This window comes from Colletotrichum jinshuiense, chromosome 5, assembly GCF_051148585.1.
Source record: "Colletotrichum jinshuiense chromosome 5, complete sequence".
NCBI classification, from domain to species: Eukaryota; Fungi; Ascomycota; class Sordariomycetes; order Glomerellales; family Glomerellaceae; genus Colletotrichum; species Colletotrichum jinshuiense.
Genome location: NC_139312.1, coordinates 732,055 through 752,163, shown reverse-complemented (window position 1 = coordinate 752,163; position 20,109 = coordinate 732,055). Strand labels below are relative to the sequence as shown.

The 20,109-nt window shown below is 52.4% G+C and overlaps 8 protein-coding genes across 8 annotated transcripts; 4 read left to right on the top strand and 4 right to left on the bottom strand.

Annotated features, from left to right (window-relative positions):
* Window positions 1–166: 166 nt before the first annotated feature.
* Window positions 167–3,334, top strand: EsH8_V_000205 (P-loop containing nucleoside triphosphate hydrolase protein; the record flags this gene model as incomplete). Its single annotated transcript, XM_083272721.1, has 1 exon — window positions 167–3,334. The coding sequence occupies one exon, from the start codon at window positions 167–169 to the stop codon at window positions 3,332–3,334; it is 3,168 nt and encodes a 1,055-aa protein (XP_083125436.1).
* A 415-nt stretch (window positions 3,335–3,749) lies between these two features.
* Window positions 3,750–6,146, bottom strand: EsH8_V_000204 (uncharacterized protein; the record flags this gene model as incomplete). Its single annotated transcript, XM_083272720.1, has 1 exon — window positions 3,750–6,146. One exon carries the CDS (start codon window positions 6,144–6,146, stop codon window positions 3,750–3,752), a length of 2,397 nt encoding a protein of 798 aa, XP_083125435.1.
* Window positions 6,147–7,599: 1,453 nt separating this feature from the next.
* EsH8_V_000203 (class I SAM-dependent methyltransferase) lies at window positions 7,600–8,557 on the top strand (the record flags this gene model as incomplete). The annotated part of the gene is made up of 2 exons (XM_083272719.1): window positions 7,600–8,329; window positions 8,388–8,557. The coding sequence occupies 2 exons, from the start codon at window positions 7,600–7,602 to the stop codon at window positions 8,555–8,557; spliced, it is 900 nt and encodes a 299-aa protein (XP_083125434.1).
* Window positions 8,558–11,408: 2,851 nt separating this feature from the next.
* Window positions 11,409–12,482, bottom strand: EsH8_V_000202 (Malate/L-lactate dehydrogenase; the record flags this gene model as incomplete). The annotated part of the gene is made up of 1 exon (XM_083272718.1): window positions 11,409–12,482. The coding sequence occupies one exon, from the start codon at window positions 12,480–12,482 to the stop codon at window positions 11,409–11,411; it is 1,074 nt and encodes a 357-aa protein (XP_083125433.1).
* Window positions 12,483–14,768: 2,286 nt separating this feature from the next.
* On the top strand, window positions 14,769–15,290 carry EsH8_V_000201 (uncharacterized protein; the record flags this gene model as incomplete). Its single annotated transcript, XM_083272717.1, has 1 exon — window positions 14,769–15,290. The coding sequence occupies one exon, from the start codon at window positions 14,769–14,771 to the stop codon at window positions 15,288–15,290; it is 522 nt and encodes a 173-aa protein (XP_083125432.1).
* An 83-nt stretch (window positions 15,291–15,373) lies between these two features.
* Window positions 15,374–17,359, bottom strand: EsH8_V_000200 (dihydroxy-acid/6-phosphogluconate dehydratase; the record flags this gene model as incomplete). Its single annotated transcript, XM_083272716.1, has 3 exons — window positions 15,374–16,576; window positions 16,625–16,836; window positions 16,891–17,359. 3 exons carry the CDS (start codon window positions 17,357–17,359, stop codon window positions 15,374–15,376), a joined length of 1,884 nt encoding a protein of 627 aa, XP_083125431.1.
* A 377-nt stretch (window positions 17,360–17,736) lies between these two features.
* Window positions 17,737–18,546, top strand: EsH8_V_000199 (SDR family NAD(P)-dependent oxidoreductase; the record flags this gene model as incomplete). Its single annotated transcript, XM_083272715.1, has 1 exon — window positions 17,737–18,546. The coding sequence occupies one exon, from the start codon at window positions 17,737–17,739 to the stop codon at window positions 18,544–18,546; it is 810 nt and encodes a 269-aa protein (XP_083125430.1).
* A 361-nt stretch (window positions 18,547–18,907) lies between these two features.
* EsH8_V_000198 (Dabb family protein) lies at window positions 18,908–19,489 on the bottom strand (the record flags this gene model as incomplete). Its single annotated transcript, XM_083272714.1, has 3 exons — window positions 18,908–19,031; window positions 19,165–19,393; window positions 19,471–19,489. The coding sequence occupies 3 exons, from the start codon at window positions 19,487–19,489 to the stop codon at window positions 18,908–18,910; spliced, it is 372 nt and encodes a 123-aa protein (XP_083125429.1).
* Between the last annotated feature and the right edge of the window lie 620 nt (window positions 19,490–20,109).

Genomic DNA, 20,109 nt, shown 5'->3' with positions numbered 1-20,109 from the left:
ATATGTTAATAAAAGAACAGGTCATCTGCTTTCGTGCCTCCCCCGCATCCTTCAGCGCTGCTACCTAAAGTACCTTACCTCACCAACACTGTCGCGTCGCGTTTCTTACCCCCACCACCCATCATTCCACCCATGTCGCAATGCCGTTAGCGCTACCATCACCACAATGACCGGGCAGGTCAAACAAACCGTGATCGTGTTATCTGACGACGAAACTGCCTCAGATCGCGATGAGACTCCTAAGCAAAGCAGAAAAGCTGCTGGGAAAAGGAAGGTTGATGTCGATTTCGAAGAGAAGGAGGTATGGGATGCAGATTCCGACCAGGAGCTCCCTAAGCCCAAGAAGAGGAAGGGTCAACGTGCCTTGACCGGGAAGGGGCAGAAGAAGGAGAAGTCGAAGCGCAAAGGCCGTGCGTCAAGCAAAAGCACTGCGGCAAAGGTCGATCTCGACGAAGTTGACGAGCCAGACGATTTGGAAGTTGCCGATGCCCCCGACTACCTCAAGGAACGGAGGAAGCAGTTCGACCTGAACCGCGAGAGGCTACAGGAAGCCGGGCTTCTGCTGCCCCCAGACTACTCCGACGCGGTATTCTCTGAGGATGAGCGCCCAAGAAAACTCGAGGAGCGACCCAAATTTGAAGCCAGCGCTAAGATCAAGCCTTGCCGACCGTACGAAGATGTCGAACTAGAGTACTCAGCGGGAATTATCCCTGCCTCCATCGCGCAGTACCTGCGCGACTACCAGATTGTCGGCGTCAAGTTTCTGCACCGCCTTTTCGTCTATCAAAGAGGTGGTGTACTCGGAGATGACATGGGCCTTGGCAAGACGGTGCAGGTCGCATCCTTCCTCACGGCAGCATTTGGCAAGACTGCCGATGAGCGCGACAGGAAGCGTCTGAAGAAGATCCGCGATGTGGCCGGCCGCTGGTATCCGAGGGTTCTGATTATCTGCCCAGGGTCCATCATTGAGAACTGGAAGAACGAGCTGAACCGTTGGGGCTGGTGGAAGGTTGATGTGTTTCACGGTGCAGGAAAAGAAGATGTGCTTTCCACTGCCAGGGCAGGGCGAACGGAGATTATGATCACAACCTACACGACTTACAAGAACCACAAGAGTCTGGTCAACACAGTTAAGTGGGACGCAGTCGTCGCCGACGAATGCCACCACATAAAGGAGAAGAGCTCCGAGATCACCAAGGCGATGAACGACGTCAACTCTCTATGTCGTATCGGCTTGACGGGCACGGCAATCCAGAACAAATACGAGGAACTGTGGACGCTTCTGAATTGGACCAACCCAGGTCATTTTGGGACCCTTAGCGAATGGAACCAAACCATCACCAGACCTTTGACACAGGGTCAGTCACACGATGCGACCTTGTCTCAACTGCGGATCGCTCGGATCACTGCCAGAAAGCTTGTCAATAATCTTCTTCCCGGTTTCTTTTTGCGCAGAATGAAGACCTTGATAGCCCATCAGCTGCCTAGAAAGAGTGATCGAGTCGTCTTTTGCCCGCTCACAGATGTTCAGCAGGAAGCGTATAAGAACTTCATCAGTAGGCCTGATGTTGAGCTTCTACGTACGCTTTCGGACCCCTGTGAATGCGGGTCGGGTACCGGGCAGGGCTGGTGCTGCAGGAAGACGTTGGACGACGGAACATCGTGGCAGTCAATCATCTTTCCTTGCGTTACCACTCTACAGAAACTCTCAAACCACCTGACTCTTCTGATCCCGTCTGGAAATGACCACGAGGACAAGCAGAAGAGAGAAATGCGGACGCTTCAAACTTGCTGTCCGGACACGTGGCAGTACCTCTACCAGCACCGAGATGCAATCGTCAATCTGGCCAACCCGGAGTTCTGTGGGAAATGGAAGGTCCTGAAGAAGCTCCTCAAGTTCTGGCACGACAACGGCGACAAAGTCCTCGTGTTTTCGCACAGCGTTCGGCTCCTTCGGATCTTACAGCACCTGTTCCACAACACCAGCTACAGCGTCACGTATCTGGACGGTTCAGTGAGCTACGAGGACAGACAGAAGGCCGTAGATGATTTCAATTCCGACCCGACCCAATTCGTATTTTTGATATCGACCAAGGCTGGCGGGGTTGGTCTAAACATCACTTCAGCAAACAAAGTCGTCATCGTCGACCCTCACTGGAACCCATCGTATGACCTCCAGGCCCAGGATCGAGCATATCGAATTGGCCAGGTTAGGGATGTGGATGTCTTCCGCCTTGTTTCCACCGGCACCATCGAGGAGATCGTCTATGCGAGACAGATTTACAAGCAGCAGCAGGCAAACATCGGCTACACAGCATCATCCGAACGCCGATACTTCAAGGGTGTTCAGCAGGATGCCGAGCGCAAAGGAGAGATTTTTGGACTGGAAAACCTTTTTGCTTATCGTGAAAACCAGCTCGTGATTCGCGACATTGTCAACAAGACCAACATTGCCGAAGCAAAGGCAGGGAGCGGCATCGCGATGACCACTGTCGATATGGAGAAGCTGGTTAAAGAGGAAGAAGAGCTGGGGCCGCTGAAGCATGAGCCTGCGGAGACAGAGGACGGTAGCAGTATGGGCCAGCTGGCAGCGTTCTTGTCTGCCAAAAGCCCGAAGGCTCGTGGCTCCGGAAATCCCCAACAGCCCAAAAGCGATGCTATTCAGGCCATCCTTTCAGCGGCAGGTGTTGAGTACACGCACGAAAACTCAGAGGTGATCGGGACGTCCAAGGTTGAGGAGCAGCTCTCTCGCAAAGCGGAGATGGCGGCTAGCTCCGATGTCGACGTGGAAGGCGAGAGCGCTCTATTCGCGGAAAGTCAGGTGTTTGACGCGCAGGCGCAGAAGGTAAAGGGGCTCACATACATTTACAATCCTCCGGAGGACGTCATGAGACGGCAGTTCTGCTCCATGGCGCGCGAGTTCGGCTTTGGCAGTGCTACCGAGTTTGCTTTGGTGGTTGGCAGCTGGACCCAGGCTCAGAGACGGAACTGCCTCGAGGCGTTTTACAAGATTCGCGAGGGCAAGTTGTTGGCAGAGGAGACGGTCAAGGCCGAAACCAAGGCAGAAGAAGCAGCCGCGGAAATGGAATCTCCTACGCCGAAGAAAGAGATTAAAGAGGAATCTGCGAGAGAGTTCAATGTCAAACCGGAGGATGTGACAGTCCTAGACGACGATGCCGAAACGGAGGACGAGGACATTGTCATCAAGGAGGATGGAGTCAAAGACGAAAACCCCGTTGAGACCAAGAAGGTCATCAAGGCCGAAACTGAGGCGATCCCTAAGAAGACGTCGGTCTTCATTTATGACACGGATGACGACACGGATGAACTGTGAAGGCGTTTTAAGACGGACACAACGAGATACCCCGGCGTTACGGATGCTTGGACAGATATACCATAAGCTCAATATAGGTGGCCCACGGGCCAGGATGCACCACAAATCCGTATTGCATCGTTTCAATGCTGCTGTCACAGTGTAGGTTTGGTAGATCGTGGATTATGCGGCCTCTGTACCGGAAAACAGTCAAGAGACAACCGTAAGATCCAGGAATACCCATCTCGCTTCTCACGGGGCATCGAAGCGTTCAAAGACAGGACCATAGTACGGGCCCAATACGAATATTTGTTACGTATACTAGCGTATGAAACGATCCACAACCCGAAATGCGGGTGCTTTGAATCAGTCTAACTGCATTACCGGTCCAGCCAGTGCACGCGACCTCCGTAGGAACTCTGCATATATATGCCTCTCAGCTCGTGTACTGTCGCTCATCTGCGCCGGGAAACATGCCCTCCAGATCGTCGAGCAGACCCTGGGTGTGCGCATCGTAATGCGCGTCGACCCTGAAATCAAGCTCCCCAAAGTCCTGGCCGGCAAACTGCAGGGCGCTTGCCGGCACGGGGAGGATGTCGTCCGCCACGTACGAGTTCAGCATGGGCTCCTGCCCCAACGAGTTCCCGTAAGCGAGGGACATGCGGCTTGCATTGGCAGACTCGGTGGTGTTCGAGGGCTCTGTCTGGGGCGGCGTGATGGCATGGCCTTGAGCCTCCTGCCTCAGCCCCCTCCCAGTCACCCATTGCTCGTAGATCCTGTCCAGCGCCTGATCCATGGCGACGCGCTCGTACACGCTCCTTCTATCGCTGTGTGCAAACTCGGGGTCGTGGGCGCCGAGGTAGTCGAGAATGATGTCCGTTCCCGCGCTGGTGTAGAACTCGCGGAAGTTACAGAGGTCCTCGGAGAGCACGTTGTCGATGTAGGCCGAGGACGGAGGCGGGTCATCGGGGAAGATGGTGTCCCATATTGCGAACCACTGCTCCTCCTCGCTCTGCTTTGGATTTGCACGCCGGGAGACTTGCCGCATCTGAGCCCGGGACAGGCCCTCATGATTTGCCATGTAGCCCGATTCTACGACATCACAGCGCCTGGCGCGGAGGTGCTGATCCCGCGCGCCCTCGTTCTGAAACTCCACCCCACAGCACGGGCAGGTGATAGGGGCTTCATGGAACCGGTACAGGTGGGATTTGACGTATTTGATCTTGCTGAGTACCTTTTTATAGCAATGGCGGTGGTTTTCCGGGTTTTTCTTCCAAAAGGGGCAGGCGAGCATTCTTGAATGATGCGCGGGGACTTTTGGCCTTTTAGACCCTGGGACCACGTTGGAGTCCCCATCTGAAGTGGGCTGGTCGGGTTGGTCGGAGTGCGATCGTTTCCTCGAAGACCGGGAAGAGTCGGGGGTGTTGGGGCTGACCCGCTGGGCTTGGCCCTGTCCACCCTGTCCGCCCCTTTGTCGGGCCTGCCAATCCCGATAACGCCGTAGGGATATGGTGACCACAGCATCCAGATGTGGCGCAAACGGGTCATCTAGTTGCAGCTGGCATGGCTCCATGGGGGAGTCTGGTATAGAAAAGACGCTGGACTCTACTGAGGAGTCATCGTTACTGTCGTAGACTGAGTCGGATTGTTCCTCGACGAACGAGAACGGGCGTGCAATGACCTTGTTCGTGTGGCAGTTGGCGAGGAATATGCGTGGTACAGATACTCGCCGCGGCTCTCCTCGCTCTACCGGATGGACAGTAATATGGACGGCAGGCGACAATGTTGAAGCCTCAACCTGCAGATTGGTTTCAGGTTTACGGCAATCGTTGGAAGTACTGATACCTGGCCCGACCGGGCCTTCAATCTCCGGTCTCGATGGGCTGGGTTGACCAGCACTGGCCTTTGGTCGCAGAGTCATAATACCTTTAACTCGTCGTAGGCCGTTGGCCGAGCAAGGTTGGGGAAGTCGTGGCTTGTGGCTCTCAATTGCTGCAATTTCACCCTCGTTTCGAGTGATTGATGTTGGAGTTCTGGTTGTCTTCGTATCAGCGACTAGACTATGTCTTCGCAGGTGCCTTTTAGGGCGCCGAGGTAGGCTCAACGTCTCGTCGCTTTCTGATTCAGATGCTGAGAAACGAGAGGCACAAGCCCCCGGCCCAGAAGGAACCTGGAAGCTCACTACACGGCGATTCGGAGCATCTCTGCTTCGCTCGCGGCGTCGGCGACGTGTATCTGAACCGTAGCCTGAGTCGCCCGAGATCCTTTTGCAGTGTCTTTCTCCGATGGACTCTGGTTGTTCCCCCAAGCTGTCGGTGGAAGGGCTTCCTCTCTGGTGCTTTCTTGGATTATGGACCGGTTCTTTAACGCGATACGCCAGATCTGGCATTGTCCCAGGCTCGAAAGAGGAATGACGTCGGTTGTAGGGTCGTGGAGAATCGACTATCAAGGAGCGACAGCCGTCAGGAGAGACACAGATGGAAGCCGGAGCAGAACAGTCGTCGTCGGCGACAGTTGCACGGCGAGTAGGCCGGCTCATGCGCAAGAACTGGTACGCCAGGTCTCTGTAGACCTCATCGGTAGGTGCCGACGCATCAAGCGATAGCCTTCGAGACGCAGCACCATGGTCGTGCTCTCTTAGAGCCAAAGCCCTTACCGGTCGATTGCTTGCGACTGTTCTCTGTCCCATGATGAAAACGAAATGGGGTGTCCAGTGCAGTTCGCAATTGCGAGGTGCGAGATGTGGAAAAAGACGGCGGGAACGGGGGAAGTGGAAATCAGGCTCTGAAATGCTTCCAGAGCACACGGCAGCAAGAACTGCGTAAAGGCGCATTTGCGCTCTTCTCTAATCTGCAGGCTGCGCCCCTTGCTTGGGGTTGATTTTACGCCAAGTTCTGGAATGGCGAACGGACGCAGCCAATGATGATGATGCTGGCCTCCGTGTTGGCCTCTCAGAATACGACTCGCGATGGCGTCTGCAGGACTGCGCAGGATTGCGCAGCATCGCGCAGAAAGCCCTGCACGTGCCTCTCCACCACTTTCGAACCACTTGCAGATCCAACAGCTCGAGAGAGTTCAAACAGCGCATTCGTGCCTTTGAGATCTCCTCAATTGAGCAGAAGTCGCTGAGGCCAAATGAAGGCATTGAGAACCAAACAGGAGAAACATGGCTTCCTGAGGATTGTATATCAATGGCCCTCCTTGCCACAGGGGGAGCATGGCGAAGAAGAAATCGTGAATATCATTCATCATCCAGAGACGTGCAGTGAAGCCCAACCTAGAAGTAACCAGTCAGGTCAACCCAAACGGCAAATACCAGTACTCAGTACCTTTCCATTCGATTACCACAATGTCTCAAGGGTCTGTTTATTCCCCAAGAACCACATCAAATGATGGGTGAGTACAATTCCGCCGGGTTTGATTGAGATGATGTGCTGAAGTTGGATGTGACAAGTTTCGTCACCTACCCCGAAACATCGCCGATGCTCGAGGCTTACATCCGGAGCCCTATGGAGCTGACCGGCAGGCTGGTATCGATGCCCGGAACGTCCTCATCAAATAGGCCTACAACGTCAAGAAGGTGCGGCGAGACACAGCGCAGTTTGGCCGGGTGGGAGACGCGATGGAGGCAGGCCGGCCAATCGAAGTAAGCGGCCCCCGAGTGGACTACGACACGGCGGGTATCATGACACTTTGGTTCTGCCGCGCACCTCATCAGCACTAGTCGTCTGATGTGTTGGGCATGAAGGCATATGCCAAATGCGGCAAAAGGGAAAGAGGGGCAGATAGGGGAAAGAAGAAGAAGAGAAAAGGTGCAAAGGACTTTGGCACGGAACAGACGCCCAGATGTGGTGAACAAGCCTACCGAGGAGGAAGGGTGGAACAGCAGGGGCTAAAACTGCCTATCAACTTAGACGCTGGTGCCGAGGTGGGCCACCCGCGTCTAGTGGGGAAGACGTGTACGATAATGGCATTAGGGCTACTGTAAGACTCGATAAACGCATATATACCCTGCCTAATCCCTATCATCTTCAATGGGTCAATGGGATCCTGCAAGGTCGGCAAGTCCATTTCACTTATAAAACCGGACAGTCCCCGGTGCCGCACTCCCATCCTTGATGCACCTGCCCTTCCGGCTGTAGTAATCATTTTCCTGGAGCTTCCTTCTGCTCTTCTTCGCTCTAAACCTGGCCTTCGGTCCCATTACCCGTGATACTTTCCTCACCTATTTCCTCCCTCATCGATCCAGCGCCCCTGTTATTTGCAGCTAATAGAGCAAACCCACCATGCCGTCCTTAGCTCAAACCACCGAGCTCTTCTGGGGCATCGTTGGGCCCTGGATGTACCTCTCCAACGCATTCTACTATCTTCCCGGCACCATCCTCCGCCTCGTCCGCGCTGGCGATGTTCGCACTCTGCTTTCCCCCTCTCGTCTCAAAGACGCATGGTTCAGTGCCTTCTGGGGCTGGGCTGGACCAAGAATCCGTGTTGGTCAGGGCGACCGCGTGGTCGCCCTCTTTGAGGGGCGCGTCACGCGGGGTCAAGCAGTCGAAGACCCCGTCCATCCGCCCGTCAGCGGCGTCGTGCTGGAAATCGGACCCGGCACCGGGCTGTGGGTGAACATCTTCTCCAAGGGGAGCAAGGCCGACGCCGCCGCGGATGCCAAGCAGGGCGTCGTCAGGCGTAGGGTTGCCGAGGGCGTGACCAAGGTGTACGGTGTCGAACCCAACACCGGCGCGCACCCTGCCCTGCGGAAGCGGGTGCAGGATGCCGGGCTGGAGGGCACGTATGAGATTGTCCCCGCAGGCATTGAGTCGCTGTCAAACCCGGCTGTCTGGGATGGCAAGATTGAGAAGGGCAGCGTGGACTGCATTGTCTCCATCCTCTGCTTGTGCAGCATTCCCGAGCCCGAGAAAAACATCGCCGAGCTGTATTCTTACCTGAAGAAGGGAGGCAGATGGTACCTGTACGAGCATGTCGAGGTGTCAAACAGTTGGCCCATCTGGCTTTATCAACGTAGGTGGACCGCTTCCGAGCCCGTTGAGTAGCTGTCATGCTAATGATTTCTTGTTAGGTTTCGTCAACCTCGTATGGCCCCAAGCGCTGAATGGATGCCAGCTGTGCCGCAACACTGGCAAGACCCTGAAATCCGCAGGGCCTTGGGAGAATATCGACATAGTTCAGCCTGTATGGGAGCCATGGTTTCAAGTGGTGCCGCATATCTTCGGGACGCTCACCAAGTAGTTGGGTTTATAAGGCAGGATTTCCAGGTTGGCTGTGAGTTACTGAAGCTGTCAGGGGTCAATTTCCCTAGGCAAAGCTTGGCGACGGAAACGTGCCGCCAGCAGAATCAACCTTGGACGCTCAGTGCAGCCCAGCCTTGACTGCGCGAAAAGTCTTGGAGGCACCTTGCAATAAGCAATGTCCTTGCTCGATTATCTAGGTAGCTAGCTATACTGCGTGTTTCCCAGCATTACCGTGTGTTCTTGTCAAGTTGGGATCTATGATCCACCGCACCAAGGCTTCCAAGTGATACTCATATCCAGTGATGGCCCCTCACTCCATTCAGTCACAGGCCACGATGAAAGCACCGACGCCGTCTCTCCATCGAGCCTGCCGTCCAACTCCAGCTTGGGCAAAGTAAATGCTCCAATAATTCACACCCTTTGCCTCCCAGCCAATGGTCCGAGGTTCACGGGTTTCGTCGACGCCGCATTTAAAAAGGCTAACCGTGACAGGGGCCCCCGGTGTAACTTGCACAAACTCATCGTTCGGCCAGCTGTTGTCCTCGATGGTGTCGAAGAACTTGCGCCATTCCATGCCGGACTTGCTTGTGTATTGTTGTTCCATACCGGACCACTCGAAACATGGATACTTTTTGGGCAGATCCGCGCATACAGGCAGACGGAACTGCAGCGCGCAGAGGCGGTCTTGAGATGAATGCTTTCCGCTCTTTGCGAGAAACGTGGGAGGTATCTGGAATTCAAAGAATGTGCTTTCGGTGGAGCTGATGGAGACGTTACCGTCAAAATTGGGTTGCAGATTGACGCTGGCTCCTGATACAACCCATGTGGGAAGAAGCGATGCAGCTCCAGGTGAGATGTTGCAAGTTTGGGAAGCCTTCTCAGGCCAACCAGGTAGAGGATCTAGGGTGCCGTCGACTATCGCATCCTCCAGGACAGACTGATCCTTCGTATCCTTGCCGTTCCGCCCCATGCCTATCAAAAAGGAGGCTCCCCATTTATCTCCACATCTCCGAGGATATCTCCAATACTGATGCTTGGACGGATGAGGGTTCTTCATACATCCCCGGAGGCGAGTACATCTTTTACACCCTTTGAAGGAACTTGCTTCTTTCGAGTCATATCGTGGGGGGGAGGGGTTCAGTATGAGAGGAAGTGCTATGATATTAGACTTGGTAGGCTTTGGACATCGCCAAGGGAATCTCCTACACCACGGGGGCATTTGATCCTGGGTTACATTGTCGTCCTGGGATACTTTAGCGAGAACCGCGTCGAGAGCACCATCCGGATGTTGACGACTCTCCAGTCGAAACTTGCTTTCACCCGACAATTCGTCAGAGCACTGGAAGCGTTGTGTAGAGTCGTTGAAGATACAGTCGAACCTGTTGCTGTCTTGTATGACGCCCGTGGTGTGGTTCAAGCAGAAGGGGCCTTGCTCCAGAAGGTCGTTGTTGACCTCGTCCTCATCGACAGGTCGCTGCTCAATAAACACCCTTTGCTCAGATGTGGAGGAATCTAATTTTTTGAGAGTAAAACAGAAATTTTCTTCGGGTGCCTGTTGGGATGGTTTCTGTTGGCTGACGATCTCAGAGTTCGCTGAGGTTGGTGGCACAGGAGAGGTAATCCCAATGGCAACTGTTGCTGAAGTGAATAACAGCGGGGATGCGGAGAGTGCGGAGAGCTTCATGGCTGAAGTTATCGATGAGTAGAATTCCAAAAAAAGAACGGAAAAGGATGGGATGGAGGTTGGAAATCGGGTGGATTGATGTGGGTTCGGACGCGGTGTTGAGAGATGAGCCGCCGTGTGCTGGGTTTCAAGGAACCAGACCAGGTAGAGATCAAAGCAGCAAAACCATCCCGGAAGGAGCCGAATGTCAAGGGCTAGTCTACTACTTCCTTGAATGGTATGGGAAGCCGTCTTGTAGAAGGAGTAGTAATCAAGAGCAGGCCCGGCTGTCGCTGTTGCTTTAATCTCGTGGAGAAATATCCAGAATGAAAAAAGACTCCAGGTACCACCCAATTTAAGGCGGCACCACACGAAAGCACGTGCAGCCACAACGGTCATAGTACAGTTTACCGAGCCCTCGTCCCAATACCGTACGATTTTCAGCTCGTCTCACCCTTGGAGCGGGGAAGCAAGGCATCACAACATAGATGCAGGACCCATCAGTTAATCGTTTGTAACCTTGCCTCCGACTTTTCTGGGACATTGCACGTCACCTTGAACTGTGGAATGGATTGTCTTGCAGAGCACGGGGAGGAATGGAGGGATGCCAGTCCGCCCAAGGCGTGTTCAGCAACCAACCCGCAAATGGAATGAAGGCGTGGGGTTTCAGACTTGTAGACTCATCATTCAAGAAGGATATATTAACCACGCACATTGTCCATTATTTGTAACAACATCTTGCAACGGCTGCATACTCACCAACAGTACTCAAAAAATGATTGAGTTGCCAGTAATATCGTTCATAAAGTACAAGAGAAAGTAATTGTGAAGGGTAAATAATCTCAGCCGCAAACCTGCGCCAAGGGGCAGGAAAAATATTTAAAAGCAGCGCAGTTAGTTGGGAGAGAAGTGACTTAGTCCTGTCCGATTGTGAGGCTTTCAATGTAGAACAGGGACCAAACACTAATTCTTATCTTTGGAGAAACTCGGCTGAAAGATTTGAATTAGTTATACGCTGGTTGCCAACGACTAGAGAGCCTATACAAGCCTCCAAGATTCCTCCTATTTAACGTGATAGTCATTCAAATTTCGCAACTATTTGGATTGGATGATTCTTGGTTTTTGAATTCGTAACAGTTCTATGTGAATTTACTCTGACTTCTTTCAAATAAAGTAGGTTCTTTCATTAGCCTACCGTTGTGGACAGAGGCTGGGCGCCGACCCGTTTCGCTTCCTCATTGAGGGCATCTATCTCAGCTTGCACCAATGGTATTCCACTTTTCTCCCTCTCCTGTTGGTTCAGTTGCTCAATCTCGCCCGGGAAGTAAATACGATCCACGCCAGCTGCCTTATCCGATCCAACAACGCGTTGGTATAGATAATCCATCCTTTCGCGGAAATCATCAAGACTCATAAAGAGATCTGGCTTGATTGCAACTAGAAAGTGGCCAACGTCTGCCGGCTTTGAAGGGTCGTAGGGGTTTGTGACATGACCCGCAAAAGCAGAGCCTGAAAGGACACCCGAGAAGACGTCCATCATGATGGATAATGCTGAGCCCTTGGGTCCGCCCATGGGAAGCATAACGCCCCCCAAGGCAGCAGCAGGATCATCCGTTGGCCGGCCCTCGGCGTCGAGAGCCCAGTCCAGGGGGATCTTCTCACCCCGTCTCTTGGCCTTGTAAATCTTGCCCCTAGCAGCGACTGATGGGGCCATATCGAGAATAAACGGTTTATCTTTTCCTGGCGCGCCGCAAGCAATCGGCGAGACGCCCATGAGCTTGCTCTTGCCGCCCCAGACTGGCAACGCGGGACTTGAGTTTGTGAAGACAAGACTCATCAGATCCGCATCAAGTGCTTGCTGCACCACCCATGCGCTCATACCAAAATGATTCGAGTGAGACACACTGGCCATGCCGATACCGAAGGTTTTGGCAGACTCGATGGCTGCGGCCATGCCCATGCTAGCCGCAACGAAGCCAAACCCATTTTTACCGTCGACGTGGGCGACAACAGGGGTTACTTGTTTCAACTCGGGCTGGGCCACGGCGTCGAGGACGCCCTGGCGGACGCGCTCCATGTACGAAGGGATGCGGTTCATGCCGTGTGTGTCCACGCCACGGAGGTCGGCGGCGATGAGGCAGCGGGCGATAATGGTGGCATTCTCTGGGGGTACGCCGTTGCCTTTGAGGATGTCTTCAACAAGACGCCGTGCCTCGGAGGCGGCGACAGGGATCTTGACAGATTCTGATGCGTCGGCCATGTTGTTGCTGGTAGCTGTCCCACACTGTATAGTAGAAGCTGAGGAGGTTGCCGTAGTCTCCTAAGAGGGTCTAAAATGATATCCTAGAGATTCAAAAGCTTTGAATAATAATACAGTTCAGTTTGGATATGCAAAGGCTCTTGTTGAGAGGTATGCTGTTGACTTTATCGTGGTGATTGTTGACGGGTACAGTCGCCCAAAGTTCCGCCAACTGTGCGGGCAAACCCCGGCCCAACATTCCTTAGCCGCGGGGTTTCCCCGCAGTCTTTTTCTCTCGCCGCCATTTTCGACCTTAATTCTTTGTTCCACATCGGACATTCCCCGAATCCTTTCACTCAACATAGTAGCCAAATCTCTCCCTCGTCGAAACCGAAACTGGAACACGTGTAGTGCTTTGCAAGATCGGAATATGCCCGACGCGACTAATCCACGCCAGCAAGGCCGACCATCGCGGAGGACAGCCCGGCTGCGGTTGGCTTGCTCCCGCTGCCAGAGACGGAAGATCCGTGTAAGTGGAGCATGGCAAGTGAACCGCGAAATGGATACTGATTGGAGGTAGTGCGATGGCCAGCTACCAGCTTGTAACAACTGCAAGAAAGCTGGGGTAGCTTGTACTGATGGCGAGAGCGTGCGTTTGCGGGATTTGCCCAGAGCGTGAGTTCGGGGTCTTTTTTTATGTTCATGGAGAAACCTCTAACCTTGAAGTAGCCAGATTTCAAACCTAAAAGAAAGAATCAAATGGCTTGAGAGTATCGTCAGAGATAGATGTCCTGACGTTGACCTAGCTCAAGGACCGCCTGGCGATCTTGATATGGAGATTGACGGCGATGAAAGCTTTGCCCCAGAGTCGATGATGGAGGATGGAAGTGCACAACCTGAAGACATTTTGGTTGCAGATATTCATGATGCTCGAAGCCAACCGATTGACTCTTCAGAGCCACCACCCGTTATGCAACCCATGCGTTCGGAAGCGCGCCTAGTTGATCCTTCCGCCAGCAGCGCCCTTTCTCACGAAATTGGAATGGTGTCACTAGGCAGTAGCCAAGATCCAAAATACATCGGACCCTCCAGTGGTCATTTTTTGGCCCGTTTGATGTTGACCTCAAGCCGGGCCGATGACCACGCTACTTGGCCCAACCGATATATTGGGCCAAATCTCTCAATACCGACGGCATTGGTGGAGGCAATGCAAGGTCCGATGCCGTTGCCGAGCAAGGAACAGGCGAAGCAGTTGGCGGATAATTACTTCGATGTGATCAACGTCCAATATCCCATTCTGCATCAACCAACGTTCATGACATTGATGGATCAAGTATACGAGAACGGTACCGATACAGATCGTGGAGCTACAGGCTCTTTCCAAGTTTTTATGGTACTCGCCCTTGGATCCACTGTTCTTTCACGTCGGATAAGAACACGCCTCCCTGGAGAATCGTATTGCCTGTCAGCAATGCAACACCTCGATCGAATCAATGTCGAAAACTCAATTCCGGGGTTGCAGTGCCTTCTATTGCTGTCACTATTTACCATGCACAGCCCGGGTATGCGCTTGAACGTATGGTATCTCAACTATCAGTGCATTGCGGCCGTCCTCGACCTGGGGCTGCAACGCGATATCAATACCAATGCGGGGATATCTCTGCTCGATCAAGAAATGAGGACCAGAATCTTCTGGGTTGTTCTTACTCTCGATAGGATGATTGCAACAATGATGGGACGTCCGATTGGACTCCGTGACGAGGCTTGTGATCTTCGAGTAAGCACTGCTACGATATTGTGTTGTGTAGACCAATGCTCATACTTTCCCAGCTTCCACAAAACATTGATGACGCTTCCCTCCAGGGAATTGGCCATTCATCAATATCTGGATATACAGGCTGTATGGCCTTCTCGATTCATCTTTTTCGCCTGGCAAAGCTCAACTCGGAATTCAAGTACGTTGCGAACAGCATTGTTCGTGATACGCCGCGTTATGCATACCCGGCTGTCATTGATATCCATGAGTGGCAACAAGGAATGCTGCAACAACTAGATGAATGGTACAGAGATATTCCTGAGACACCGGGTCTTGATTATATTCGCACCATTTGTCAGATCCGCTGTCATAGCTTGCGGATGCTTTTGCTGCGACCCAGCCCGGCAATCCCTAATCCATCGTCAGAGTCTTTGCGGAAATGCTTCAGTGTTGCGTGCAGTATTTTGCGCCTCTTGGATCAACTGTATAAACAGAACCTGCTCATGCATACTTGGATCACATGTCACTCGACAGTGCTAAGCCTTATCACTATGCTGTATTGCGTCAAAATGGTCCCCGATATCGCTAGGCAAACCGCATTGGATGCCTTGATGTCCGACTTCAGCGCTGGCCTGGGAGTCTTGGCTGCAACGGGTGAGCATTGGTCTGGGGCAAAACGTTGCCGGGATATCCTCGATGATATGGTTCGGGCGACCATCCGTTGGATCAAGGATATTTCAAACCATTCATCTGCTCTGGAAGGCCACAATCAGCGTCGATCATCGCGGCTTGAGACAGCAAACATGCAAACGATCAACCCTTACGATGAAAACACTAGTATGAACAGTACAACACCGAGAAACGGCTTCTCGGAGGGGCTCTCTCACCCGATGACCATGGCTTCCATCGCCGCCGGCGCTTCGGGGACATTTATGCCCCAGGACCCTTTCGAATCCTTCCTCGCCAACACTTCATTTGGCGAGCAGTTGCAAATGGGAGAGACAGCAAATCTGGACAGTATCATGCGTGGTCTCTTTGACGACTTTATACCGACATATCCGACCTTCGCGTGAGGATGAAGCACAATAAGCAAAGCCGTAACCGAATAAGGAAGTATTAATGCAGCCTATCTGTGTCTTTGAAATTCCTAACAATTTCAAGACGGTCCATCTGCTGTCAGGAAATCAAAATCAGCCCCGCCCTCGGCTTGCAAGACTGAACGCAGATACAGCCCTCGGTAACCACGGATTCTTTTCTTCGCTATCCATGGTGTACTGCTACCACCCTCTGCATCCTCTTTTTCAAGAGCTTGCTTTCTTTCAGAGATTCTTCTCTGGATCTCTTCGTCGGAGATTTCAACCTTTATGAGTCGTTGTTCCACGTCACAGGTGATAATGTCACCGCTTTTGACGATACCCAAGACCGATTCAGGATCCGCCGCTTCAGGCGAAATGTGCAAAACAATAGTTCCACCAGCTGTGCCACTCATTCTACCGTCAGATAGACGCAGCATATCTTCCACTCCTTGGGAAGCCAGCTTTCGAGGAATGGGGATCAGCCCGGCCTCCGGCATTCCTGGATTACCGACAGGCCCAATATTCTGAAGCACAAGGACACTGTCAGGTGTCACCTCTAAATCGGGGTCGTCGATGCGGAGAGCCATGTCTGCAGAACCAGAAAACACGACCGCTGGACCTGAGTGCTTCAGCAATCTCCGGTATTTGGATGCGCTCTGCTTCATTATGGCACCGCCAGGAGAAATGTTGCCGCGAAGGACAGCTAGCGCAGAAGCCGGATACAGAGGATCGTTGAAAGGCTGGAGACAGTTTACCAAGCTATCGCGAGGAATGGGGATGAAGGGTGTGCTCTCCAGCTCTTCGCCCAAGGTCTTCCCTGACACGGTCATCGCATCCAGATGCAAAAGAGGCTTGAGCTCATGCAACAGCGCCAACATGCCGCCAGAATTGTGGAAGTCATCCATATAGTTCTGCCCACTGGGCTTTAGGTCGACAAGGAGTGGTGTCTTTCGCCCGATTTCGTCAAATGTGTCGAGCGTAATGGTTCCAGCAACGGCAGGGTGGCGCCCGATGATGGCCATCAAGTGGACAACTGCATTGGTTGATCCACCTATGGCCTGCAATACTGTGATGGCGTTGAGGAAGGATTCGCGAGTGAGCAAATCTTGTGGTTTCAGGTTCTTCTTGTGCAGGGCCACGGCAAGTCCTCCAGTCTGCTCGGCAATTCTTAATCTGGTAGACGAGACAGCAGGAGCAGTTGCACCTTTGAAAGGCATCATTCCCAAACCGACAAGGATGCAAGCCATGGTGGACGCAGTGCCCATAACGCCACAAGTTCCACCCTGGTGAAATCAGCAGATGATCCGGTATGACGAAGGATGGAGACTTACTGTGGGAGCTAGCTCATCATTAATGGCCGAAATATCCTCGATGTCGATCTTCCCGGCTCTATAAGCGGCCCAGTTGTTACGGCAGTCGGTACATGCGCCAATCCGTACACCTTTGTGGCTTCCTGGCATCATCGGGCCAGTGACTAGGTGCAGAATAGGTTTATTCGCAGATATACCGCCCATGAGCTGCGCAGGAGTCGTCTTGTCACATCCTACTTGTCCGTCAGCCTCAACACACTTTACTTTAGATTTCCGGATTAACCCACCGCCAATGAGCACCACTGCGTCACACGGCTGCGCCTTGATCATCTCCTCCGTGTCCATACTCATAAGATTCCGAAGGTACATGCTCGTGGGCGAAGCAAAGCTCTCGTGGATACTGATGGTCGGGAAATCTATCGCCAATCCGCCATTGAGCTGTACGCCACGCTTTACGGCCTCGATCAACTGGGGTACATTCGCATGACACGGATTGAAGCTCGAGTAGGTATTGACGATGCCGATAATGGGCCTCGAGAGAGCATCTTCGCTGTATCCTAGGGCTTTGATGAAGACCTTGCGCAGGAACAGCGAGAAATGGGCGTCGCCGTACGACGTCAGGCCTTGTCTCAGACCCGGGGCATTGGGGTCGATTGGCGTCGAGAGATCATAATCTCCCGTCACAGGAGCTTTGCCCTCTATTTTTGATGTCGATTTCTGCTCGCTCATGTTGTTGTGATCAGGCCAGGAAATCATGTACTGCGATGGCGAGAATTACAATTCCTTATCTTATGGTTGGCCAACGACTTATCCGAGTATTAATGTAGAGCGGGGACTCCACATGTCGTGATCGTCCGTCGGCAATAGAGCGGCCGAAGGTTTCGGCATCTTTGTCCGCCGCGACGGAGTTTCCCCGCGTCTAGACAGGCCCGGCGAATTGCGCTCTCAAATGACCTAGGAGTGTCTTAGTTACTGATTCTCGTTCTAAATATGGGTTGATCACCTATAGTTCACCATCAATCGAATGTTGGACTGTGACTGTTCTGCTCGAATCTTTGGATTAACAACACCAGGCATCTTTTCCGCTCCCTTCGCTTCCTTTTCCGTCTATCTACATCGCCTATCACATCGCCATGCTCAGTCTCCAAGGAAAAGTCGCCCTTGTCATTGGTCTGGGCCAATCAGGGTCAGAGGGCTGGGGCATCGGCGCCGCTTGCGCCGTCACATTCGCAAAGCAAGGTGCCGTCATCTTCGGCGGCAACCGCACCGTTGAGTCAACGGCCAAGACCAGGAAAACAATTGAGGAAGCCGGCGGCGTCTGTGACGTCGTCGCGACAGACGCCACGTCCTCCGACTCCGTCAAGGCGCTTGTGGAAGCCTGCGTTGCGAAGCACGGCCGCATCGATATACTCTTGACAAATGTCGGCCAGTCCCAGCCGGGGTGCCCAGCGACCATGGCCGAGGATACGTGGGATTCACAAATGGATCTGAATCTCAAGAGCGTGTACCTTGCGTGCCATCACGTTCTCCCCATCATGGAGAAGCAGGAGACCGGGGGCAGCGTCGTGTGCGTGTCGAGCATCGCCGGGATGCGGTACATTGGCAAGCCGCAGATTGCGTATAACACGACAAAAGCGGCCATCATGCAGTTTGTGAAGGCAACGGCAGTGGTTTACGCCCGGAAGAGGGTGCGGTTGAACACGGTTGTGCCGGGGCTGATGGATACGCCGTACACGAAGAGCCTGGCGCAAAGGTTCCCCCAGGAGGGCGGATACGAGGCATTTCGGAAGATGAGGGATGACCAGGTGCCGATGGGTTGGATGGGCGATGCATGGGATGTTGCCAATGCAGCGCTGTTTTTGGCGTCGAACGAGGCGAGGTATATAACGGGGCAGAAGATTGTGGTTGACGGTGGGATTACTTCGTCCACGGGGCGCACTTAGACGTTTACTTCATTTACATCAAATAATTCTTGTGATCTCCATACTAAAATTTCCCGGAAAAAGGTATCGAACTTTGCTACAAGTGTATATTTGTATGAATTCACAGTGAAAAGGGCCGGGATTATGAAGCTGGACAACATCCAGGCGTTGTCTCCGTTACAAATCTCTTTTGCATTTCCATCAACATACCGGCTCTAAATCGAGATTGGTGATATTAAGAAATAGCTTCATAATGAAACTAATAGAAGACACATTACTGACGGAAATAAACCATGATCTATTTGTGCCTTCTAAGGCTCTATTGTATGCTTTGGCCTTTTTCCATTTGCCATTATTTAGCCACTTATATCTATTAATTAAATCATGAAGAGCCGTTTGCTAGGCCCTTCGCAACAAACTGGCACATGTACTCATCCTCCTCAGCAACCTCGAAATCAAATCTCGTAACGTCCTCCTTGAACGGCCATAGATACGTGCTAGTAACTCTTGATTATAACAAAGTTAGCATAGTTTGCAGAAGATCAGTCCGTAGCAAATACAATTAAAGACTCAGCTCGACAATCTTATTAAGCAACAATAAAGCTACTGGCAAACCAACACTGAGGTATGGATTCTTACCGGTGGTGCTCCGCACTAGCTTGATACTCCTCCAGCGCCTTGCGGTCTTGGTGGAAACTCAGCAAAGCAAAGTGGTAACCTTTACTCCTCTCGATAGGATCAGTGATGGAAGGGCCACCGACGATTAGGCGATGGTCCTTGACGCAAGAGAGTGACTTGAGCGATTTCAGCTCGCGCACGAAGGTTTCTTTGTGCTCCTCTGTAACGTCGGAGCGGAATTTGAAGAGGACTTTTAAGTCAAAAAGTTATCGTTGAGCATGCAAAGAATTTTACAAAAAGATTTTGATTTGAGGGGTCAGTTCTTACCGATATGAACGACGGTCATTTTGAGGGCCCTGGCGGTAGTGAGATAGCGGCCGTAGGCGGGTTTTGAATTATTGAGAGTACGGAAAGCGATGTTAGCCAAAGTCATGAATATCAAGATGTCAAAAAACAAAAAACTGTTGATTAGAAGCAGTTCGAGGGCCGACAACGATTAGTTTCATTGACTTATCTTCTCCATTAATTCAAATGTCAGGTGCTGATTTAGAGGAAACGGGCAATTCCCGCGAACTACTGCTCTGATCTCCACTCGACTCTCGGGGTTTGTCCGCGCTCCCCGCGCTTCCCCGCTCTCGCACCCGGGCCCCAATTCCGTGCTGATGAGCTGAGTAAATACTGGGTGGACATTGGCCGAAGGGGGGGGGAACAGGCTAGTTACTAAATCCGGACTTTATGATGTGTCTTGTAATCTGAGGGCCCTATATTTGGATATTTCAGCAAGCTTCATTTGTTTCATCATGAATGTGTAAAGACTCTTGTTCAATTTGCAAATGCTTCAAACCTCTGAACGAAGAACCCGTTGTGGATACTAACAGCAGCATGAAGCATCCCGGCAAACAAATACGGGTGGAGTTCATTGCTATAACGATGGGCACCGGTACCTTATGATGGACATGGAAAATC